The 26,153-nt window shown below is 41.0% G+C and overlaps 2 protein-coding genes and 1 long non-coding RNA gene across 12 annotated transcripts in view; 1 reads left to right on the top strand and 2 right to left on the bottom strand.

Moving 5' to 3' along the window:
- The window catches only part of ep300b (E1A binding protein p300 b), a 37,148-nt gene extending 27,667 nt beyond the window's left edge, over positions 1-9,481 (bottom strand). For 5 of the 10 annotated variants that reach the window (XM_048246178.1, XM_048246179.1, XM_048246181.1 and 2 more), the window contains exons 1-7: positions 7,054-9,479; positions 4,122-4,741; positions 2,910-3,071; positions 2,474-2,774; positions 2,015-2,128; positions 651-890; positions 215-323 (exon numbers count right to left, since the gene is read on the bottom strand). In XM_048246178.1, the coding sequence (XP_048102135.1) occupies positions 215-323; positions 651-890; positions 2,015-2,128; positions 2,474-2,774; positions 2,910-3,071; positions 4,122-4,741; positions 7,054-7,147 (1,640 nt within the window). In that variant the 5' untranslated portion in view covers positions 7,148-9,479. Of the gene's footprint in view, positions 1-214; positions 324-650; positions 891-2,014; positions 2,129-2,473; positions 2,775-2,909; positions 3,072-4,121; positions 4,742-7,053 lie in introns of all 10 variants that reach the window. The other 5 variants (XM_048246180.1, XM_048246177.1, XM_048246184.1 and 2 more) reach the window with 2 other exon arrangements.
- LOC125296348 lies at positions 6,256-10,151 on the top strand. Its single transcript, XR_007193742.1, has 3 exons — positions 6,256-6,335; positions 9,910-9,957; positions 10,061-10,151. It is a non-coding gene; the product is annotated as an uncharacterized LOC125296348 (long non-coding RNA).
- The window catches only part of xpnpep3 (X-prolyl aminopeptidase 3, mitochondrial), a 34,933-nt gene continuing 18,599 nt past the window's right edge, over positions 9,820-26,153 (bottom strand). Inside the window, exons 5-10 of the mRNA XM_048246202.1 lie at positions 23,820-23,882; positions 23,269-23,382; positions 22,833-22,918; positions 22,273-22,456; positions 10,328-10,448; positions 9,820-10,211 (exon numbers count right to left, since the gene is read on the bottom strand). Of these exons, the coding sequence (XP_048102159.1) occupies positions 10,039-10,211; positions 10,328-10,448; positions 22,273-22,456; positions 22,833-22,918; positions 23,269-23,382; positions 23,820-23,882 (741 nt within the window). The 3' untranslated portion in view covers positions 9,820-10,038. The remainder of the gene's footprint in view (positions 10,212-10,327; positions 10,449-22,272; positions 22,457-22,832; positions 22,919-23,268; positions 23,383-23,819; positions 23,883-26,153) is intronic.

Here is a 26,153-nt window from a genome sequence, read left to right as displayed (position 1 = left end):
TTGACAAACTATCTTTCATACAGCTTGAATCCCGTACACATCTAAATCACTACACATACATATGCAAAGAAAAAAAGACAAGGCATAAATGCTTCACTTTACACTTCTATAACAGGAGCCTGAACTGGTTTGTAAAAGCATGAACTCTGCTGGCAAGACAGGGACAGCCTCTCGGAGGATTGTGTTACATGCATGAGGTGGTTAGAGCACGGACCTTTGCGCGTTCATGTTTCGGTGCAGCATGGAGTCCTGGAGAAGGTTAGTCTGCTGGCTGGGGGACGGAACCCCCACACCACCGTTCACACCCATGGGGTTTCCTCCAGCTTTGAAGGGGTGAGAAGAAGAGAGGGGAGGAGGGGGTGAGATGGGTTGCACTGACGAGACCCTGATGAGCAAGTCATGCATGTACAGATCCAGGCGATTGCATGAATTAAAACTACATTGTCTTGAGGGACAGCAACAATGCACATGGAGAGACTATGTTAACCACAGAAAGACGCTGTATGAGTGCTGTGAGTCTTTTAAACAACAGATTTACAGTTTTCAATTATTCTGAGTGTAAAGCTGTCTCTCCCTTAATTGATGTCCTCCAAAACATCTACTGTGATTGCCTACCACCCCACCACCCATCCGAGAAGCCCCACACATACCCATTGGGTTCATGGGCCTGACGCCAGCCTGGCCCGGGAGGCCCTGGGCGGGTAGAGATGACGACTGAGGTGTGGCGGTCATCTGGTTGCCTTGGTAGGTGAGACCGAGAGCGGCGTAGGCCCGCTCTATGGAACTGGGGTCGATCTGGCTGGGCGGGTTGAGGTTGGGCGTGCTGGGCTGACCGCCTGGCACAGCCCCTAACGAGCTACCCAGACCCACCCCAGCCTGGCCAAGGAGCGCTGTGAGAAAGGGGGGGGTGAACATGAGACAGAGTCAAATACAGCAAAGCACCAACACCATGTGTCAACAGAGAGTTACATAGAAGATGCCTACCAGGAGGAAGAAAAAGGGTCTTTAACAAAAATTCTATAATATGCATAAGCAACACATTGGGTCTGAATGACAAGCATCTTGGATGGAGTATAACCCCATTCCCACACAAGGGGTTGATTTAATGACAGGTTGACAAGAAGTCTTCAGGCTAAAGTTATATCGTCACAGTACGTTAAATGTTTTTCAATCTCGCACACCTGTGAGAATGACAAGCTGATTGATTAACGGGTTGGAGTGGTTGTGATAACTTTGAGCCCCAAACTGCTTTTGATTGGTGAGCTTATTTGAGACATTATACAGGATATGCTCATTGCATGCTTCTTGGTTATGCTAACTGTGCTTGTTTTAGTTTGCATTGTTAACAACTGAAATGATGCACATGAAATTATTATTAGTCTAAAACTAGCATAGCTGTCAGCTAATAAGTTGACAAAAGGCAGAGTTTTATTTGCATGAAATATATAACGTTCCTGTAATGTCTTGCTGACATGATATCTTCAATTCAACTTGTAAAGGGAAATAAACCCCCAGGATGCTTGCGCAGCTCTGCTGCTTGGCCAGTCCATAAAACACACCTGCTAGTTAAGAGACTGCTAGCAAAGATTAGAGATAAATAGCAAAGATTAAACCTCGCAGTTGGGCCAATAACAGCTTGGATATTTAAAAGCAAAAATAATACACCTTGCATGTTCACTCTTGCAAGGTTCGCAAGAAGACATAAACCTGTTAAATGCCTTTGTCTGAGAACAGAGGGAACCCACTACTTTATCATTATGGGGGAGTGTGCGAGGATGCAAAAATGTTATCTAACATTACTATCTGTTATTTATTTATTTATTTATTGATTGATTGATTTTTTACTGCGACTTAAACGGGGTTCATGTGAGAAAAAGGGTTCATCATGTTCAAATGTCTGTCAGGGGGGTACAAAAGTAAAAAAGTAAGCTTTACAAGAAAATGCATATTCTCTTGGTGAGAGAAGGCCACGCAGCTTTAGCTCTGACCATGGAGTCCTTGAACAGATACTCACACTGCTGGTTGCGCTTGTCTCCAGCGTTCTTCAGCGGCAGACAGACAGGGCAGTCATGCCGCGTGCAGTTCTTCCAGTGAGAGATGATCTGTCGCGAAGAGGCACAGTGCGCCACTGAGAGCAGGAAAAAGACAAAGTAAAAAAAGACAAAATAAAGACATGTTTACGCTTGCGCTCTCTCGAGTGTACACATCATGGCATAAGAAACCAGAATTTATCAGCAACTGTGAGTCAATGTGCGACGAAGAGAGGAGAAGCTAAACCACAGGGAGAAAACCACAAACCACGCTTCACACAGACGCACTGCGACAAAGCGCAGACGCTCGGATTCGGAACACAAGAGACAGACAGGCAGACAGACAGACAACATAGAGTATAACCAAACAGACATGAACAAGGAGGCGAGTCCTGGGAAAACACTGCCTCCCGCTCTCTTGCGCGCTGTGGGCACTCACTTACCCTGGCAGGACTTGCCAGCTTGGCAGTGGGTCATGTGGTTGAGGACGTTCTTCATGGTGCGGCAGTGGGGCAGGTTGCACGGGCGCATCTCGCCGTTGGCCTGCTCGCGCCGCTGGCACTTGTGCGCGTGCAGCAGCAGCACCAGCTGCTGCTGGATGAGCTTGCGCTTCTCCGGGTCGGCCGTGGGGGGCGCCGCGCTGCCCGGGGCTGAGGCCATGGCACTCAGGCTCGTCTGGGCACCGGCGGGGCCCGCTGCGCCACCCACTGCTCCCGAGCCAACCACCGAGGGCTGCTGGGAGGCCTGGAAGAGTGTATCAGTATGGTGAATGCAGGTGGAACATGAGAATGCAAGTGAATGAGACAATGAGCAAATATAAAGACCAGAGATGAACTAGGACCCCGGAGTCAGTAAAGTTGTCATGAGAAACATCATTACCATGGCAGTCATGCCCTGGACGGGCTGGGGCTTCTTGTCCATGTTAAACTGGGCGAGGCTGTTGGGCATCGTTGCTTTGTTCTGAAGCTGCCCGCCCATCACCTGACCTGCAGTCTGGCCATAGGGTCCGCCATAGGGCCCAGCATTCTGCATCATCCCCATCTGAGGAAACAGGAGAGAGGGGAGGAGAGGCGTGGGATACAGAAAGAGAAGGAGGTTAGATAAGGTAATGGACACATTAGATGCCACTGGTCTTTTCTGCTGGGTAAAACTTTGTGAAATAGCCTTTACATTCCACGTAGTTATCGTCAACATAGGGTTGAGGGGGTTGGCCATGACAGCAGTGGCAGCAAGAACGAGTCAATTTCATTGAACTTGAAGATGAAAATAAGATTCAGCCAGACATCCAAATTTCTACCCTGCATGCCTATAAATTAACAGCCTGAAAGCATTTCATTCTGATGAACTGCTTTGACCTATAAATGATGAATTACAGTAACTCTGTCGCTGACGGACTTCAAAGTTCATTTTACGACACGATCAGAGGCTTTTAGAGGGGGAAAAGAAAACCAGCAGGAGCATGGTCTGCACTGAGGTTCAGTTACACTTCTGTGCCCTGACAGAACCTGTTAGGAAAGCCACAACTGTGTTTGAACTGTGTTTGTGCCCTGTCAACAGATTTATCATACAATCCCCAGACACTGCTGGACGCTCTCCACTATGAAGAAACCTTGGAGGATCAATCCATGACCAAAAAATGATATTCTCCAACTGTTTGAGTTGAACCACAACTAATAAAAGGTGAACATCCATGGGCTTTTTGACTTGCTTCTTTCACATTTTTCCACATCTGAATGACATGCTAAATCTTAAACCTTTAACCAAACTAAACATGAAACCTCAAAGTAGAATTTGATATCCGTCATAATGGATCTTCTTGGCTTAGACACTGAATGAGTAAAATGTATCTCATTTTTATTGCTCCAAAATACACATCCATTCAGCGTGGCTCTCACGGTGCACAGAAAGATTCCAAAACATCACCCAAAGATACTGACTCAGGAGGAGAGAGAACTTCATGCATTAGCTTATACACCATTAGGAGGTAATACTGAAAAATATCGAGATATCCTGGTCATTTCACACATGCATAACAAATCACAGATCTTTGCGTTACATGCTGCCCTTATGGTGCATGGCCACTGCGCCTACCTTGTTCATCGCTCCGGGTTGCTGTGGCCTCATGCCAGCATGACCCATCTGTGGACCGCCCTGCTGCTGCTGTTGTAGCGTGTCTGCGAGTAGGTTGCTGTTGCTCCCCATGCCCTGGTTCGGGTAGCCCATCCTGGGCGAGCCATTCATCACTTGCCCGCCCATCATGCCGGGGGCAGCTGGGCCCTGCAGCTGCTGGCCGTTGCCCTTCTGGGTTGCCATCATGCCCCTGTTCAGGCCACCTACCATGCCAGCCTGCTGCATCATGCCTGTCTGCTGGGGCGAGGAGTGTTGCTGCGGCTGGCCCAGGGACTGTGGCCCCGAGGTGGCAGCGTTCAGCCCTCCCAGGAGTCCCATGGAGGCAGCGTTCCCCGGGCTGCCGGCCGCCGAGGTGGTTGGGAGAGATGCCCCGGAGCGCAGGAGCTCCGAGAGCTGCTTGTGTTTGGCAGCAGCATCCTGGCCAGCGCCCGCGGCCCCGCCGCCGACGCCGCCTCCTCCTCCTCCTCCGCCCAAGCTGGTGTGGAGCTGGCTGAGGTCTCCGCCGTTGGGCAAGCCCAGATCCGTGGAGTTGATGAGCTCATCGGGGAGGTCGTGCTCCAAGTCGAAGAGGGAACCAAAATCTGTATGTGCGTGCAAAGAGAGAAAATCAGAAGCAGCACGCATACACACACACATACACACACGCACACGCACGCGCGCACACACACATACACACTCTTGCTTAGCATGACTTCAGCCATGAGAGACAGGTGAAGCATGAAACTCAAACAGCAGTGTGAAGCATGAAATTCAAACAGCAACATGAAACCACAAAGTTACTGGTCTCAAACTTTTCAAAATAACAATAGAAAAATGTATTAATGTAGTAATGTTCATATTAAAGAGCACCTGCCCTAGTAAACAATGTTAACTTTAGCGAGAAAATAAAAAAGGAAGAGAAAAGAAAATGCTTTCCTTAATCCCATCCCTGCTGCCTCCCAAAAGGACAGAAGCTGCTCCAGTAGATATGACTTAACAGGCTTGATATTTATTAATGGTAAACCTAACATGCTCAGTCACAGACAATAGATATCTTGCATCGACTAGCAAGCTGTTGAACGTTAGTGGTTCAGTCTGACAGAACACTATAAAAACAATGGAGCAGTATGAAACTGGAGCCCATGCTGAGCAATTTACCCCAATAGTGACTATCAAAAATGTCTTCTGCATTAAAAGAGAGGATCCCGATTAGAGTGCCCAACTGAGCCATTCACAGGGTTTAATGAATTCCAGGAATCATGACAATAACAAGATGGGTGCCCCGAGTCAAAAAGATTTTGCCAGCATAAAACAATTAGGATTTCAGATATACATGTTTCTGCAAAGTACAGCCCAATAAAAGAACAACTTTCAATGATAAATATGGAGAGCTACAGCTAATGAATGTGGCAGCCACAGTACAATTTCAGAGCACAGTACATATTCTTTCTTATATGATGCTGTAGCCTACTTCAAAATCTAACAAAACATTAGTAACCTTCCTAACCAGTAGTTATTTTACGACAGGACACCTTGCCATCGAACAGATCTTAAAAAGACATCTCAAGCAATGTCTGTAACTTTACTCAAGGCAACAACCCTAACTACCCAGCTCTTTGTTTATATTTAACCAACAAGTAAAAAAGTCCAATTTTGGCGTCAAGCTATGCAAAACAGTCAAATTATTTTTGTTCATGGTTATGTTTATAGCTACTAAGCTATTAGGTAGATCAATTGCTCATTAGGCCTAGTACTTGCGCGTCGTACTTAACCTGCTAGCTAGCTGGATTATGTTTTGGTTTTTCTACTCTGCTAACGTTGTGCACTTACTTATCCTTGATAGGCCAACACTAGTTTTGTGTAGATGCGCATTTCCACCTGTGATTGATCATGTAGTATCTAATGTAACGCACCATCTTTGAACAATGTCAGCCTCTCAAAATGTCAACAATGACGTCCTTCAGAATGTTGATGATGGATAGCCATATTCAACGACTGATTTCTCATTATTTTATTTGCACTGTAGTGCTAGAACTAGGCCAAAACATCCATATAAGCACCACTGCTAACTTTAACGTTAGCCAACTTTCAAGAGTGTGCATTTCGTTCAGCTAGCGTTTATTAACGCCGGCACAAGTAACCACTTGAATTTCTTCGCAGCTTGCTCCAGTCACAAATGTTATTTGGTCAGTTTATGTAAGTATTCGTGTTTTTACAAATGATTGACGTTAGTCAGCCACCGTTAGCATCAATTAGTCTACAACCCAGTAACATTGATGTAAATAACTGTAACGTTAAGTAACGTTAAATGGTTGTACAAGTTCATTAGTGTCTGACCCAACTCATCTACCTTTCCATAACGTTACCTAATGTAATCTGGCAGCACACCCCCAATAAATGCTACTGTTTTCGCCCAAAGTTATCTATCGTTAACGTTTAGTTACCCAAACACTTCAGCTGGTTGGTTAACTTGGATAAATGTTGCTACTAACTAGTGTTTACATTGTTAACATTTAAATGACAGCCTCTCTGATAATCACTTTTATCCAGCTAACTACTTATCTATGTATTTTAAGCCAATAATAAAGTGTGGATCATTTATGAAAACAGGCTAACTGGCACCAAGTTATGCCTGGTTTCCCTTGATACGCCACCTACCTACCAGTAGTTCAAAAATAGATAGCCAAAATTGTTAGCAAGCTAGCAAACGCTATATTGTCCGCTAGCCAGTAAGGGAAGTTAGCATTATTGAACAATCAAGCTAAACGTCGATTGGCCAATGATTGATTGCCTTTTATCCTACTGTAAATAAGCCGAAGCCTTTTGAAGAAGGTATCATTGCAACACAACTTAACACCATTCAAACATTTTATGGCACACTAATAAAAAATCAGACATTTAAGAAAATATTTACCATTTCCATCGCTGGCGGAGACAGAGAGAGCCGGAGAGGATAGTTTAGGCCTCTTGGCTGAAGGCGGGCCGGAGTCCAGAACATTATCGGCCATATTTTTTTTCACGAATAACAAAAAAATATGTATCCACAAAGGACAGACGTTTTCCCTTGTTCGAGTCCTTCTGGGTGTCTTGGGCAATCCCTTCTCCAAACGTTTTTAATCTGTTCCCCTCCGTTGCGAGTAGATGGAGGATAGCCTTGTTGCTACAATCTCGTTCTTGATTCGCTTTTAAACAAGACCCAGTGTATCAATCCCCTTCCCCTCTCGGATTAATAAAGAAAATCTAACGTTATAGCAAGGCTAGATTGTTCCGAATAGAGTAGGACAAGGGAATGTGGCGTCGGTAAAAGACAGATGAGTCCAGACTCCAAAGAAACTCACGTAGCCTCTTCGGCGACTGGGAGATTGTCCCAAGACTTATCCTCCATAGCTGTATCACTCTTTTCCGCCATAGTCGGCGGTGAAATCAAGAGTTCAGTTCTGCGTTGAGCTAGGGCGTCGTAGCGCGTGAGGCTAGATGGGAAACACGATAAAGAATGCAACCCAAATGCACCCCGATATCTACGGTTAGGGGCTCGCCTCATGCAATGGTAATGAAAATCCCGTCAGAAGGTAAATCCATTTTTTGCACAGAGTTCCCATTGCAGTCAATGCAGTTCGTTCCCAGCATCACCATTCGCATTTCTGTGTCTAGATATCCAGTGAAAAGTGGAAAAACTCCCAAAATCACTACCACCAAATATTTATTGTCGACTGATTTTCAGCAGTGTGAATTTCATTTGCAATCACGAATCACGCCTTTTGTAATTGTGTAACTGACTCTGAAGTAGAGACTAAAAAAGAAAATGTCAACCGTTCGTAAAATAGCCTAAGACCTAACGTTAGTCTGCAACCTAGTGTTCAAACTTTAAGTCACTAAGCACTCCCACGACCTACTACAAAAATGACACGATTCACAATGCATAATCTGTTTTACTGTATGTCGTTATTAATCTAGTGAATAATAGTCGGATCAACCTCAGTTTACAGTATCGTTTCGTGCGATAAATAGCATACACGTGCATTACTACTGAAATATAATACCATGGCGCTTATGAGTAGGCTGGCCGATCACTTCTGAAGTATGTATAAACTGTCCAGAGCCGCCCTGATATCGGTGGTTAACACTTCATTGCAATGAAGAAATTGCATACTGCATTAATACTTGTTTCACAAAAGATTGCAATTTCTATTTAGATATCTAGAATGCAAGCTATTGATATGTCGAACATTTGTTTATGCGTCCACCTAAGTTGGATCGGGCGCCCTCTGCATAAGCAGAATGCCAGAAATTGGGTTCGAAATATGATCAAAAATCTCTGATAATTGCTTCAAGCAACCGCATTGATTGTGTAGTTGCAGCAATGTGCATTCCCAATTATCACCACTATGTTAATTTTATAAAAATGCCACGTTTACCAAAATTGCACACCGAGCTAATTAATATCAGTTTGATCCAATTAGTCGTTAAGCTAGTTTCATTACCAGCGAGCGTTTTTGCGAAGTATAAAGCTCGCCGTCTTGCGACCATACATTAAGTAGCCTGTTTTAAAGAACCTAACGAATTGTTGTAAGCTATTTTCACCGGTTGACAAATGTTGCAAAAAATAATTTATCTGTCACTGCGCATACCGCGATGGCTCGCGATGCAAGTTAAGAAAAAAAATCCCTAACCAAGAAAAGAGAATACGGCGACGCACGAAAATCGGATATAACGAGGGGGGTCGCCCCAATATTTTGTAACGTTACAATAAAAGTGGGGAATCAGTTCACATCCAAAAGATGTAGAAAGCGTCAGCCCCACAAAATAATTTTGGTTCCTCAAAAACCTTTCATTGAGTCTTTTGTGATGCTGTATCCCCCCCTTCGCGTTTATCCTTTTATTTTCTCTACCTTCCAATTCTTCTGTTATATCCTTTACTCTCAGTCCTTCCAGCAGCTAGTTAAAGACATCGTTTTATCTTCTGAAGGATTTTCCTCCCCGTGACCAGAGATGGAGATGTAGTAAAAATTAAACGTTATATTTTCCTCTCCCTCGCAGGCTTTCCTTCGTTTAAATGTATTGCCTTCTTCCGCCTCTCCTCTCCGCTCCGTAAAAACACCCCCTTCCTTGGATTTTCAAGAGAGCGTTTAACCCGTTTCTCCCTCTCTCTGTTTCGTTTTTAATCTATTAAGGATTTCGTTATGTCTTATTTCCACCGAGACGATAGCACCACTTTCCTCCCGGCGGCTATCCAAGTCGCTAGGAACGGCGCTACAGAAGCGTTTTCTCGGTCTCCTGTCTCTTTCGGTCTCTCCGCACAAACAAAATGGCGGCTTGTTGTTTCTACTCCTTTGGTACGGGGGGAGGGTTGGAGGTACAGCAACATTAGAAAGGGGGTTTGGCGATCGGGATTTCCCGGAAAACTGTTTCGTATGGTATCGGAGTCGCAGTAGCCTACCTATGCTGCGAAGAGGGACAGTCGTGCAACATGTTTCGGAGCATGAAAATGCATTGTTGTTTCCACAAAGATTTTGGTTAATTCAACTGGTCTACACTTGGCAACACATCGGAAATATGAACAACTTGACCAGAAGAATAGGGATGAGAATAGAATACTCAATCTGTTGGGTTATAATTCCCATAAATAGACCCATGTATAACATGTTAATAGGCTAGCATTTTTTTGGCAACAGATGTTTAGTTTTAGTTTAGCAGATTCAAACATTACTTAAAATCAGTTTATTGTGAAATAACAAAACACTGAGATTTGTTTTGTTTTCTTTTTTTTCAGGTGAAGCTTTAGGCAGATGCCATGCACTCTGAATTTTCCCGGGTTCAGGTATGTCAATGCTTTGACATACTCCTCTGCATCTGTCAGCACTCTGACATGGCATTCATCATTTTTGAACACCCAATCTGCTCAACCATCTTTTTGATTGCAGGTTTTTTCCACATCAGCAATGGTTTTTGGGGTGTCTGCAGACAGGATCAGAGGGACCCCTTCCTCTTGGATAATGACATCATCCTCTATCCGCACCCCAAGTCCTCGATACTGTTTTGGGCAGTTTTCATCATCTTCACAGATGTAAAGTCCTATTCAGATAAAATAATAATTTTGGTAAAACTGCAACTGCAACAAAATTAAGCGTATTGAATAGCAGCCTATTGGAATCGGCGATACACCTGACAGTGTATGCAGTCATGCAGACCTGGCTCAATAGTGATGGCCATCCCAGGCTGAAGAGGCTGAGAGCGTGACAGCTCAGGCGTGTCATGCACATCCATGCCTAGGTAGTGGCCGACGTGATGGGGACAGAGGCGTCGTGCAATCTGAGACGATTAAGACAATAACAGCAGATATAAAATTGCTTTGTGTACATCAATCACTTCAAATGTCCACAGCTACAGGATAATGTCATCATACTTTCCATACTTTTCCACTGGTTATTTTGTGTCTTTGTATGTGCATGTGCACCATACTTGTCCAGAGACCAATTACATTGCTTAAAGTATTTATACACAGTGCAAAAAAAGAAACAAAGCAAAAATTAAGCATTAAGAACCAAATGTCACCATAGGCTAAGGCATAACATGTTGTGTGTTTTGACAATCTAATATTCAATAGTGTGGGCTGTACTGACAAAAGCCCAATTGTCAGCTATCAGTAGTCTTGCAAATGTAATCAGCCCTTGTGAAAGCCATCACCATGCTTGTAAGATACTTGCACACTTTTTCCCCAATTAGTGTTTTATTCATGCTGTGGTATATATCTAAAGGTCAAATAAGTTATTTGTCTTACAACTCAAATTATTTTGATGTCACAAAATGTTTGCGAACCCAATCATTCATGTGTAGTGAGAGAGAGCGCAACTCATCTCTGCTGTAACATCCAGACGAGAACGGTACTTTAATTTTTCCCAAATGTCCTTGCACGTACTGTATGGTTGTTTAGCCACTTTGATTTGAACATTGATCAAGCATAATTCCATCAATCAAACATATCATGCGGGCTTGTCTAAGTTTATTTTTACTTCGCTAGATTGTAATGAAGGATCTGTTACTTAACCTGGATATCATGTTTTTTTTATTTAGTTTATGTTTAATTGTATATAATGAACTGGTCAATTGATATCAAAGATATCTCAGCCGGCCCCATTTGGACTTCAGGCGACCACACATGGGGTCTGGGAAATGATGATCTAAGTGGATGGTGTTTCTGAACAATAGTGTCACAGATTCTCAGTTGTATTTTGGTCAGGGCTTTGATCAAGGCATTCTAAAACTGTGCCTTTGTGCCTGGGTAATTCAAGTTTTCTTGTGATATTGTGTAGAATTTATTTCTACTCATTCTCCATCCAGCATGATGGTGCCATATACAGTACAGGCCAAAAGTTTGGACACACCTTCTCATTTAATGCGTTTCCTTTATTTTCATGAATATATACATTGTAGATTCATCAAAACTATTTTGACACATGTGGAATTATGTACTTAACAAAAAAAAGTGTGAAATAACTGAAAACATGTCTTATATTCTAGTTTCTTCAAAGTTGTTGTTTTTTTTTTTTTTTTTTTTTTAATACCATAACTTGACAAATATTCATATGTGGGCCAAATACCTTTGCATTCATTCATAGATTTGATGCCTTCAGTGAGAATCTATAATGTTAATAGTTATGAAAATAAAGAAAACGCATGGAAATGAGGTGTGTCCAAACTTTCGGCCTGTACTGGATCTGCAATATCTTACAATTTAGGTTTATTGAGGCACTGACAGTGTTGGATTCACATTATACACCGGCATATCTAAAGCAATCACTGTACATGGTTTAATGGATATTCTAACAGAAAAACATTTTTTTTCCATTCTACAATCCAGTTTTATGGATCATGGCTCATTTCTGGACCCCTTCACCTGTATCCCAATTTCAGTCACAGAACTTGCTTTGATTTGTTTAGGGTGTTGACTGGACTGGTGGACTCCTTTACCTGTTAATAAGTTTACGGTTATTGTTATCATTTTACAGAATTCGATGTTATTTGAGTCTATTAATTACTGATATTTAATTTAAGTTATATAAAAGTTTCCTTTACACTGTAAGTTGTAATGGTAATGTAATGTTTATTGATGTCATTGTAAGTTGCTTTGGACAAAAGTGTCTGTTAAGAACTATAAACATAAACTAGAACCCACCTGTTGCCAATTTTCATGTTAAATCAAAACCTGTTAATCTCTGCAAAGGGGTAAAACAGGTCATATATATTGGACCTTCCAATGTCCAGAGCAAAAACTGTTTATTTAACACAAAATCAAGCTTTTGCCATGGCCATGTTATTCACCTCATATATAGACTACCTGGTGGATGAGCTAAAGGGGAGAGAGAACTGAGGACCTACCTGACTGAGGAAGATTATGATATTTTGTAGAGAGAAATGGTCTCAAAATCCCTGTTCTGCATTCTCTATTCTTATAAGATGTTGTAAGAGAAGGTAAAGTACTGTTTTACTGGAAAAGGTTGGGTATACAATGTATTGAAGGCAGACAGAGGTGCCAGCAGTTGTGACATGTGCTTTACCTCATAGTTGTTTTCAGTGTGAAACTAAGATAGTTCACCAGAATATGATCTTTTTATAACTCTATTTGCTCATCTTTACCATGTGTACCAATTGTTGTTGTATGTTTGTGTGCGCATGTGTGTGCGTCTTTATAAGGAGAAATGAGTCGAGGTCCAGGGCGTACGGAACCCAGGCGCAGATACGTGCACACACACAAACAATGACCTCCAAAAGATGAGCAAGTTAATCCATCCTATAGTAAGGCCAATTGGGCTGACGCTTACAGTAGCCTATGTCCGGTTTCCATGGTGCTAAGCGGACGAGAGCCATAGACTCCCCCTGGACGGGACACCAGTCCATCACAGGTAACTCTCCCAGCAGAAGCTGGTACCCATTTTACAGCTGGGTGGACTAAGACATGTCCAAGGGCACGACCTGCAACAAGTTATCATCTGGGAATTGAACCAGCGATCTTACAATTGCCAGACTAACTCCTCAGACCACTGAGCTTGCCGGTCATTGTCGTAAAATAAGTCCTTTCAGGATGAATCAAGATCCTTCAAATTTGCGTTGGATTAAGAAGTATGTTCTTTTATGTAGAGTATGGACATTAAGAACAGGACATGGGTATATGCTATGCTAATAACTAGATGTACCGTATAGCAGTACAATATGACCGTTACATGATGATGTCATGTGCTATCCGAAGAAAATAAAGCATGCTTTTCAACTTCTCTTCATCCCATATTTCTGCAACTCCTTGCCACAAGTACTACATGCACTCCCCTTGGTTGCTCAGTCTATGTATTATGTCTATTTATTACTCTCTCTGCTGGCTGCATAAAAAAATTGCCCCTTGGAGATAGTAGACACCTTGAACCTTGTTGAAACTCAAATTCTTGCTTAGTAAATTTAATGAAATGTTTAACATATTTTGCACAAAAATATGTGTTCTATGAAACCACATCCTCATATCCTTCTTGAGATAACAAACTTCTGTGCGCTACCTCACTAAGACAAGTCTGCAACAAAGTATTCTTTGGTGACATCCAAATGCACATCTGTATCTGCATTGCACAAATATACTTATGCAGTGGTCATATTACACACTGCTTGGTCTAGATTTTTACAATAGTGTGCCTGCGTGTGTGTGTGTGTGGGAAGGTGGGTGTATGTGTCTGTGTGTATACCTCTGTTGAAAGTTGCTTGGTAAGTAAGATGTTAAGGAAGAAAACGGATGTTACCAAATCACCTCTCCCAACAACTTTTGAGTCATGAACTGTTTGTACCCTATGGTGTCCCCTTGACTTTATTTACAAAAGGTACATAAATAATTCAGAAATTATACACATTAATACCTTAGGGCTCAACTGTGAACCCTGTGGGATACAAAGCCAAAAGCTAGAGTAGGCCTACCTTCGAGAACACAAATCTGAGGTTGCATGTTTATGGTTATTGTTATTATGAACATTTGCTATTTTTATTCTTCTGTCAAAATTACTTAGTTTATTACTAATATTTAAATTCTTATGTAGGCCACAGCACCCTCCACATTTATTGGTACCCCTGATGGTATGTGTATACATGTTCTGGTATGAATGTTCATACCAAATTTGAAGAAAGAGCCTCATGATATTGCATTCACAAAAAAAGAACATACATGTGGTCACAGTGATCTTGAACTTCAAATCAATCAGTTTCTCGTAAAAGCATCTGTACTAAATCTTGAGAAATCACGTTCAAGAGAATGGGATATGCCGGTACATGTAGTCACAATGACCCTAAACTTTGACCTTTGACCTCCACAATCAAATCAGTTCATCTTTGAGTCCAATTGAATATTCACACCAAATCTGAAGCATGTGCTTTGAGGCGTTGTTCAGATATCGTGTTCACGAGATCGGGGTGGACAGACATACTGACCTCCATGCTAACAGATTATTTAAAAGACAAATAAAAAGCCATTCTTGTCATTTAACTACAAATGTAAATAGCCGGAGTTGGTAATGTTACCAGGGCTTTGCCTATAATTGTATTCTATGGCCCTGGTCCTGTTCTAAAAAAAGAAAATTGAGCTTTTAGGCAATAATTTCATATTTTTTATCCACCAAATATTCAAGGTGGATACATAAAAGAATGACTGAAAAGAACGTATGGTGGAGGGTCTGTGATTTTTCTGGGGCTGTTTTCAATCCAAAGGCCTTGGAACCTTTTTTGTTAAAAATAAAATGAGGATTTGTTTCTTTCAGAATAAATCTGCTTCCCTTCATGGTTGAATTTATCAAACGGTTTTCACCAAAAGATAGATTTTCTATACTTCTTTTTACTCGTTTTTACCAAGTATGCCAGTAAATGTAGAGGGCCATATGACTTCTTTAAACTGTGATTATGTTTTAATAGTAATGTTAATAGTTATTATTATACGTTGCTCTGGACAAAAGTGTCTGTCAAGAACCATAAACTTAACCATAAAGGCCTCCACACATTGAAACCTGAATGCGGTGCAATTTGCTTTCAGTATTCAATTACTTAGATTCCACTGTTTTCAACAGAACCCCGCACACCACGCCGAACCTATTCGGCGCCTCCATGTAGATTACTATTCAGTTTGTTCTTATCAGCGCTGTTCAATAAAGTGTCAGTGCTCTTCCCCTACTGGGTAGATCTGTCCATAGCCTGGTTTATCTCACTCCAACCTATACTCCTTTTGTTAAGGAACAGCCTGTGACCACAAGGAATGTTAGGAGGTGGTCTTTGGTGGTGACGGAAACACTACAGAAGAGCTTTGAGGCTACAGATTGGGATGTACTCTGTGAGCTTCATGGAGATGACATCAATTCCATGACTGACTGTATAACTGAGTACATCAATTTCTGTGTGGAAAACATTGTGCTTACCAGTGTGGTGCTTCCCTAATAGCAAGCCCTGCATAACCAGAGACCTAAAGGAGCAACTAAAGAAAAAGAAGAGGGCCTTCAGGGATGGGAAAAAAGAGCTACTGAGGTGTGTGCAGAATGAGGGCACCGGAGGGGACTGTACTCTCAACTTTCCTCATCACAATATACACCTCAGACTTCCAGCACAACTCTGCAACCGGTCATCTGCAGAAATACTCTGATGACTGCAGTTGTGGGGTGTGTTAAAGATGGGGAGGAGACTGAGTATTGAGAACTGGTGAACAGCTTTGTGGCGTGGTGTGGAAACAACCACCTCCTCTTAAATGTGGCCAAGACAAAGGAGATGGTAGTGGACTTTAGAACTTTACTGTTTCCATCAAGGGGGATGGAGGTAGAGGTAATACACCTTGACCACAAACTTGACAACAACAGCCATCTGTGGGGGAAACAGCATCAGAGCAAATTGATTAAAAAAGCTGTCTTAGTGCTTGGAAGTACATTGGAACCCCTAGAGATAGTCATAGGGACAAGGATGCTGCAAAAACTGCTGAGCATTATGGACAACACATCATATCCGCTGATGAACTAATGTTCAGACAACAGTGTTTTTTTTCCATTGGAGGCTGTTTCAACATTGCCATAATAAGGACGGTTATGGAAAGTCATTTCTGCTCACTGCTATAATGACTCCCCTATGTGCTGGGAGAGGAGAATCATCCACCATGCTGAGGTGACCTGGAAGATAGAGCGTGAATGGTAGTCCAGCAGTTCTGGTGACACCTGTTGAGATGGCCAATGCTAGCACAGATGTTAGCGTAGCAGAGGGCCAAAGCTAGCGCAAAGGGTCCCAACATGGCAAGACCTATGTGTCGTCCAAGACTGGACTTGCAGAAATATCAACCCAGATTATGCAATATTAGCCAGGGGGCCCCACACAGTCTGTGAGCCATGAGCAATTGCCGATCCAACTTTGATGTAAAGATTGTATTTTCACTCTGTTTGAGAATGGAGTACCAGACAAGTCTGCAACAGACAAAGTATACTTTGGTAACAACCAAATGCATGTCTGGAACTGCTTTCAGTATACTTGTGCAAGGCACAGAGACAGTAGGGTACACAGAACACAGGACACAGAGAGTGTCACCCCACAAGTGTTGGGATTTTGCAGGGTGATCTCTCATTGTGAAACTGACAGACAAAGTAGTACACAGCTCCAGTAACTCTAAATGCTGACACAGTGTGGATGTTTGGAGCACTGGATTGCTTTTCCTGCCATCACATGACGCCAATTAGCTTCCAGATAAAGTAATGTATGCAGGTAACATACATGTATTTTAATAACATTAAAGAAAATGATACTTTGTAGGGCAATACTGGTTTGAGACAAGAACACCACAACATCTATTCTTAGACTACCATTTTCTCCACATCAGTATTAGCCAGGCTAACAGGCTACTAATCTAGCCTGTAAAACATAGTGACTCTCAACATCCATCTTCTGTCTCACCTGCATCCCTCTCTCAAATCTCAACGTTTTCTTTCAATATCATATTAGTATGGCAACATGAACAATATGAAATCAAATGGAACCTATATTGTTGATGTTGCAGTTAGTACATGGGACTAGATCTCAAAGATCGTTTTTTTAGACTGTGGGGTTGCATGTCCTTGATGAACAAACAAAATTGTGTTATGGCCTCACACATAACCACCTAGACTATACGAGACTGACTGTTGCTCAGTACTGGTCACCTGATATTGATAATATGTATGGTCTCTGAATCAGTTTTCAGTACTAAAACCATTTTTATGTACAAATTAAGCAGGAGAGCAGTGTTACTACATTCAATGAGCATTAATGAAATACGAATGCACATCTACCCGAATCATCCTTTACCGAAAGCAGAGCATGGACATTGGAAAATACTGAGGTGCAGAGGGTTTTCAACCATGTCTATGTCCTTCCATTCTTGACATTTCGAATAATTTGTTTTTATGTGAAATGACTATAAATTCAGCCTGCAATCATATCACAAAGGATCAAACATACAATCAGATAGCAAAATATGATAGAATGCTATATCTTTAGCACATCAAGAGGTGCCTGTAAGAGCTGGGCAGCATGAGATTTACAATGTCATTCTGACTGAATGAGTGAACATGATATATAGTGTTGGCCCCCTGGGAGGGGGACAAATCGTCAAATTAAAGGGTTATTGTCATAATGTGAATCACAATCACATGCATCTGGATGTCTTACATGTCACATTGGTCATAACCAACCAACATATAAATCACAAGATTTGAGATCAAATAGTTAACTAACAGCGGAGTCATTCCGCGTCAAATCAGACAAAATCAAGGAAAATGGTTGCTGCACCGTCTCAGATTTTGTTTAAAGTTTGTCTACCTAATATTTAGGTCCCAAAACTAAGACCTGTAAAATATTTTTGTTAAATTCCAATGTTTTCATACATTTTTACACCCTTGCTTTTGTATCATTTTGGGATGTCATTTTGGCCATGTTTGGGTATTAATATCAGTAGTATTAGTATTATTCCTAACATGCCCAAACGTTGTAGGGTGGATGACAGACATGTTCTCATGTTTCTGTATAATTGGACCGTTAAAAGTTTTTTGTATCCACATGACACCAATCATTATTTTGTCTGCAAGTACAATACTTTATTAATGTTGCCAATTAATGTGAATATTTAAGGTCTCTGCAACAAATGCACATGAAGATATTAAGAATAAAACAAGGTGTAATTGCATTTATAGTCATTTCGTGTATAAAGTGCCAATGATGTACCATGATGGCAAGTGCCAATGATGTTTCATTCATGCATAAATACACTTACTTGGTTACATTGTATACCTATGGGTTTTCATTCTTGGCCTTGGGTCAAAACAATGATTTTGACTCAATTTATTTATCTATGGTACAACATTGGCACTTTGTACACTAAATGCCCATATGAGCTATTTTCACATAGATTTTCAAGTGCTGAAAATTACCGAAAAAACACAACCTCTCCTTGTTTAATACTTAAAATCTACAAGCCCATTATATGTGGAGAGCTCAAATATTGGTACAACATTAATGAAATATAGTATGTAGAGAAAAAAATAATTATTGATACTAATGCGTACAAAAACAAGTTTATACTACCCTTAATGTCACACGTTTTGTACTTCCAAATCTAGGGCTATGTAGAAAATCAATGAACATGCCTTACAAACTTGTAATGGTTCAGTCATACTGAGAACATGTTTGTCTTCCACCCTACGAAATTTGGGCTGCTTAGAATAATACTTTTCATTATATTAATGCTCAAACATTGCTTACCAGACAATGTGGTTTTCAGGCTGTAAAACTGAAGTAATTTCAGGGGCTGAAAATAATATGAGGACATGAACAGATTTTTTTACAGGCCTTGGTTTTGGAACCCATTCTTGATATAGACAAAATCTGAGATTGTGCAGCAACAACCTTATCTGATTTGACACGGAATGACCCAGCTGGTTTCTAAATGCTGGTTAGAATAGTACATTTTGGGTATGGGGGGGAGGAGGGTAAGTTATCACACAGATAAGTTGTCATACTGGTGATTTCTCCAAAACTAGGACACAATGTGAAAACTGAATTAGCTACAACTGTTTGACTCAACTACTTTTAGTCAAGGTTATCTGAAAAGCAAGTTTAGCATTCTTCCCTTTCCAAACTAAAACTATGCCATACCACATTTCATGTGAAACAAATATTGACTTTTAAGTGATTGAAGGTATTAGTGGTGTGTGATTTGATGTTGTGACAAGAGTCTTAATTTGTAATATCTTTGAGTTTGGGCCAAGTTGTCACAGCAACCAGGGAGCACATATTACATGTGTTGCGTTGATTGTTCAATACCCTGACAGGTTTTCTCTCCGAAATGCAACTGGTAGGACACACCACTAGGCCAGCAGTCATTTACTTGGGTTTATGGCAAAGTGTTGCAGCATTTGAAAATCCCTCCAATGTAGGCAGATAAAAAATTTGTCAGTGCAGAAAGGGAAAAAAGTCAAGCTTGGGAAAGAAAAGAAGGGGAACCAAGCATTGCATTATGCATTATACATCAACTAAAATTAAACTACCAAATGAATAAGGCCCAATCCTGTGTCTCTATTGAACTCTGCCCTAACCCTCCATTCTGCGACATTAAGGAGTAGGGATGTCCCGCTTCTCTCTGGGGTAGAGGGGTAGGGCACAGTCAAACAAAGATTTTTCAGGGGCACAATTCAAATGGAAGGTAATGACATTTTTTTTTCAGAACACCTTTCGAATACATGAACATAGCTACTGTACCTTTGCGTGGAAAGAGGGCCATACATGTTTGTATATTCATAATAAATAAAGAACATTTTCAAATCTGCCTGAATATTTCTGTTGTATGTAGTTGCAACTTTGTGAGTGACAGTATAGCTTGAAAAACAAACAAGCAGAAAATGTTCTGCACTTCTCCACTGTGCACCTGTTTTAGTTTTTTAACTAAGTCTGGGTATTCTACTCACGACTGCAATTTATACAAACTATCTGGTTGGCTTCCATTGTCAATAGGTAGACAGCTTCACTGGTACATTTTCATTTATAAAGCATCCTATTTAGCGATTTTCTCAAAGTAGAAACAATAGATATAACCTCAGGTCTAATAATGTCATTCTTTTCAATATACCAACTGTGGTAAAACAGCTTTCAGGTTTAACGCTCCAGCATTCTGGAATGCATTTCAAAACAGTTAAAACATAATAAATTGATTCCACTCTCTGATTTTAAATTCTGTATTGAAAATGCTGTAAAATATCACTGTGAATGCTTTTAGACTGCCATTTTTCCTTACTCTATTAACATCCTATTTGTGCTGTGTATTTGTATTGTATTTTATGTTGTATGTTTATCCCCTAGGTGCTGCCTTTCTTGGCCAGGGCTCACTTGAAAAAAAGAGTATAAAAAATAAATGAATACATAAAAATAAAAAAAACTTAGTGCAGGGTAGACATGTCTTAGCCTGGAAAAATCCAGACTCTTTCATGATGTGAATGGTGATTGGGAAACGTTTCCAACACTTGCATCGCGACGGGCACTAACTTTGAAATCATTGGTCCAGCCTTACCAATCACATTGATCAGAGATTCCTAACATTACTTCTTACTTCGCCTAAACTTTACAAACTGACAATAAACAGCATCAGCAGTCAGGAAACAATGTATGTGGGTCTACCTTTGCTGCATTTCTGCATTTTTCCAACTACATTTTTTGAGGTTTGCAGGTGTTGCTGCTTCACAATAAGTTTTGGTTTCATCTTCCCCTCTCATCGTTGATTGGCCTGACATTTTTCTTGTCTGAGGGAAATGGTTATGAACTATGGTGTTCCAGACTAGATCTCTGAAAGAAGATCTAGGTGGGCGGGGCCAGGCTAGACATGTCTATGGACAGGAGGAGATTTGGACTCATGTGTGACATGCAGCAAATGGTGGCATGTACACCACATCATGAGGGGCACTTGCAAGAATTTAAACTCTATGGGCCCTATCTTGGTTATCAGAAACTGATGGTCAGAGAGGCAAAGTATATAGACATTAAAGGCATGGCCAGTCCATTCACTAAATTAATGGCATGATGGTGCCGGGCACAAAAGGGTTGTTCTTATGTTTCTTAATCAGTTATGGGTGTGTTTTGGGTGTAACATCCTTTAAACCAATGAGAATGACATACATGTAACAGCAAGCAGTGCAACTTCAAACAGCGCATCGGTATTTTGATAGTCAGCAGCGGATTTGAAGGAATCTGCTTGGACACGAGATTGTATAGAACAGGGATTCCACTAAACCTTGCTTTACTAAACCTGTTAGTGACTAGCATACATGCATCTGCACTTGCCTATTATTTGAACTCAAAGGAAAAGTGAAACTAACTTCACCGTGGTCTCATAGTTGATGACAACAGTTCTACACAGTTAATTACTTTCACTATTGACTGACAAAGGGTTATCATCAAAAACATAGCCTGAAAAAAGCAGCACTTACCCCAATAATATTCGAATGACTGAATAACTAAATAAGGATATTTATCCTTCAGAGGAGTTGCTGCTTACATCTTGTGACAGTGCATCTTCAGCTGTGCTTTATATGCACCTTTTGCTATAGACCAGGTTTTTCTTGGTCAGAGGCATAATGATTTTTAGAGGGTGTAAGATAGCGATTTTTGGATCATGCGCCAGACACACCGTATGTCATTAATTGCCACACCCCTGGGCGCAAGGTTTAATATAGTGGAGGACATGGCAAAAAAATCCTCACTTTACTGAGTGTAAGATAAGAATAAGCCTTGCGTCATGCTTTGCACAACCTTACGCCGGGTGCACGATAGGGCCCTAAATGCTAGCAGACCATACTCCTCTCCACTCTTCACCTTTATTGCAAAGGCATTTTAAGATTCTTGCTGCCAGTATTTATATATTTATCGATTTAGCAGATGTGTTAGAAAAACAGCAGAGTGAACAATATGCCTGGTGTGGGATATGGTGTGTGTGTGTGTGTGTGGTATGGGGTGCGTGTTCCCTTGGTATCAAAAATGTTAGCATGACCGTTGCACTGTCAGGACCTTGTCTTAATAACGGTATGGTTTGAGATCACTGCGATTCTATATGAATGTCAGAAAATACCTTGAGCATATCCGCCTCGCTGGCGCCGCTGCTGACAATGCCCAGCCTCTTGAGCTGTTGTCCCAGAAGTGCTAGCATGGAGCTGTAGATGTGGTCCAGGCTGACCCCTGGGGTGCAGAGTGACAGACAAGCCATCTGGACCTCCAGCACCGCCTCATAGAGCTCACCCTGGGCTGGACTGAACCTGAAGGGAGAGAGGAGAGAGGAGGAACAACATCAGCATGTGAACGCAAATAGTAGAATACAATCAGTTTGTAGGCCTACAGAGGAAATTAGCAGTTTTTTCTACTCTATGGATAGATCAGTCTATCATCAGAGTTAGTGAACATTCTGAAAACACAGGATCAAAATTCAACTTTACTTTCACTCATGATTCCATTAAACATACTGATTAGTGTTGAGCAAATTATCTGCATAGATGTTGTTACAAGTGACTCCACAGTTGATCCTACCTATACAATTAGTGATGTGGGACAGATACTACGTATGGATGCTCAGACCTCTCATGCTTATGGTTAGGAGCCCCCTCTCAACATACACTGTCCTATGTGTCCCAATACCTTCCATTTACCGGCCACGTGCGTGTGATGTCACTGACGTAACCGAAATATTCACATCCTCCATCCAGCAGCACCATCTCCCCATCCTGAAGAGCAGGATGAAGCAACTCAAGTTATTTTACTCAGTAGATCTTCAATGTAATAATTTTCTTTCATTGGATCTGTACTTGGTCTTTAGGATGCTGAAAGGAACATATGATTTTAACAGGAATACAATGTGCATATGGTACAAAAAAGGTACATTTAGAAGGTCTGTGGTGCACATACCAAAGGCAATACTCCATCATTCCCTAGAAACTGACAGGCACTACGAACCAACAACAATATAAAAAGGAGAATAACTGTCCTCCCAAGTATCAGGACAAACAGAGAAGGGAGGGGGACTGATGTAGCACAAAGATGGCCAGCTGATGGGGCTTTTGGATACCCAACTCACTTTAACAATCTGGTTGTTGTTAATGTAGTGCAGAGTGTTGGCTCGGTTTCCACCTGCCACCACTGGGGGGTACGCCAGGAAGTTCGCACCGTGCGCCCGACATTCGAAATCAAACTGACAGAAAAAAAGACCACAGAAAGACAATGAGGGGATGTTTTTTAGAGACATAGTGAAAGGAATGGCAGTTTCTATTTTTTCACACTGCCACCTCCTGTGGGTGAGATGAAATGGATTAAAAGTGCTACATTCATTTTCATATTATTTATTGTAGTAATAAACAGGCATCACACGCTGGAGCAAAGATGCACATTTAACCACAGGAATGAAAAATGGAGAGCGCGGAGAGAAATAACAGGCCCTCCAGATCTGCCAGGCTTGGACACATGTGAGCCGGATTCCGTGTTGTTGCCGAGGCAACCACTCTGCAATCTCTCTGGGTTACCACTTGCACGTTACACCGCACCCTTCGTGGCGATAGCAGGGGAGAGAGCATCCGTCGCCACCGAGCGAAGAGGCAGACAGAAGCCACTGGCCATTTCACAGGAGCTCACCTTGGCATACAGTAAAGCTTCATCGATGTCCCCTGAAGACATAGCCATGGTTTTCTTGAATGCCTGTAAAAAGACAGTGTCAGTGAGCATATCTGTAGAGAGTACGTTCATTTGACTCTGTCTCTCTTGACAACCGGTACTAATATTTTGCTTACTTTTTGCAAAAGTAGGGGTATCCAGACAAAAATTCTATAGGATTCTACCTGAAATTTGATTGGTTAAATTCTTTCAAAAACTTAATTGGGTATTTCACTGCTTAGACATATTTAGAATGGTGTATTTAACCAAGAATTAGCAAATTAATCACATTAATAAGTCAAGTCTCTTTATTTATATAGCACACCTATGAGACAAACAAGTAGATAATACAGCCTTATGTGAAAAGAAGCAACACAGATTTAGCAAGCTAAGAGGATTTCAAGAGGAATGACACAAATAGATAAATAAACTGAAATAAAGACAAAATAAGCAAATCAATAAATAAGCATAAAAAAGTCAATTGAAATAAATTAAATAAAGGTAAAATAAGCAAGAATAAGTAAGAATAAAATGTAGTAAGACTGAGAGAGTAGTGAACTTGACAAAACAAATTGAGTTAAAAGCAAGAGAGAAAATATGGGTATTGAAATTTGATCTAGAATAGTGGGGCAGGACTTAATGTGTAGCGGGAGACAGCCTGGGGGCAGCTAACAAAATGGCCCGATCACCTTTTGTTTTGAGGCATGGTTGGGGGACTATGGATGTGTTGTAAGGGAGACTGAAGTGACATAGGTCAGAGTATGAAGATAGCAGATGATTTTAGACCCATTGCACTTACTTCCATCTTATGTAAATGCATGGAAAGAGTTGTAAGCCAACATATAACATCTTCTGTATATAGCTCTTTAAACCAGCTACAATTTGCATATAAAGGCCAGAGGGGCACAGACAATGCAACTGTTACCTTGTTTAATGCCATAGCTAAGCACCTGCAAGTCGCTACCCACTGTCAAGAGTATTGTTTATAGATTTCACATCTGCATTTAACACTATGCAAATACATATTCTGCTGCAGAGAACTTGGTGGACTTGGGGGTTAACGGAGGTATAATTCACTGCGTAAGACACTTTCTCTGACTGCCCCCAAAGAGTTATTTTTGGAAATATTGTGTCAGATGAAAGTGTGTTAAACACAGGAGCACCACAAGGGACAATCTTATCACCATTACTTTTCTCCATTTACACAAGTGGGTTTAAGAACCATCATGAGGATTGTAGACTACTTAAATACGCAGACGATATGGCCTTGGTTGACCTATTACAGAGAGGGGACACTGAGAGAGAGCATTTATATTTCAACCATGGGTTAACCCTACAAGATTGGTGTCAAACTAGCTTCTTGGAAATAAATGCCAAGACAAAAGAGCTTGTTATTCAAAATGAGATAGAGAGGATACAGCCAATAATGATCAAGGGACAGATAGTAGAAATGGTTAATGATTTTAAATAGGGCTGTCAAAATAACTGATTAATTTCGATTAATTAATTTGAGAAAAAATAACTGATTAAAAAAAATAGCTCAGATTAATCGATTCCGTATGACCCTGAGCCGTTCTAGTCAGTAACCATTAGATTGTAAAATGAAGGAGAGAAGAAAATGTGCTGCCTAGATGATTGGAACATTTACTTTTAAAAAAACGGCCTGATGTAGTTGATAACAATAAAGTGTTGATTAAAATAAAGTCCTCTGCAATGTCTGCAGCAAGGAATTTGCATATCATCGGAGTTCGTCAACTCTAAAGTCGCACATCAATGCAAAGAAACAGTGTTGACATTGAGGGGAGTGAATTTATTTTCATTGTGTCCCCTAGGTTATATCTGTGGCCTGAAATGCCTTGTATGTAAAAAAAAAAACTTCTTCCCGAAGCACTTTTGAATTTATTTCCTCAGCATATTAGGTCATAGCATAGATTATTATGGCCATTATTTGAACAGTGAAAATAATAATAAAAGAGTTTTTGAACTTTAATGTCACTAAATTATTCAATGATTCATTTGAATTTAAATATTTAAAATACTTTCACAGTAAAAATTATATATGCGATTAATTTAGATGAATTAATCACAGAGTATGTAATTAATTCGACTACATTTTTTAATCGATTGACAGCCCTAATTTTAAATAGTAGTGAGAACAGGCGCGCTCAGCTTCAAATCTCACAACAATTTCGGGTGCGAGTTAAAAAGTGACAACTAGAAAAACCGCACGCTCAAGTATATTCTCTTTACTTATTTATTAATTATTTATCTCTGTAGTGGGAGCTGAACTGGAGTGCATCACTTCAATCTGACAAA

Source organism: Alosa alosa, chromosome 6 (genome assembly GCF_017589495.1).
Source record: "Alosa alosa isolate M-15738 ecotype Scorff River chromosome 6, AALO_Geno_1.1, whole genome shotgun sequence".
NCBI lineage: Eukaryota > Metazoa > Chordata > Actinopteri > Clupeiformes > Clupeidae > Alosa > Alosa alosa.
This window is presented reverse-complemented; position numbering and strand designations above follow the sequence as displayed.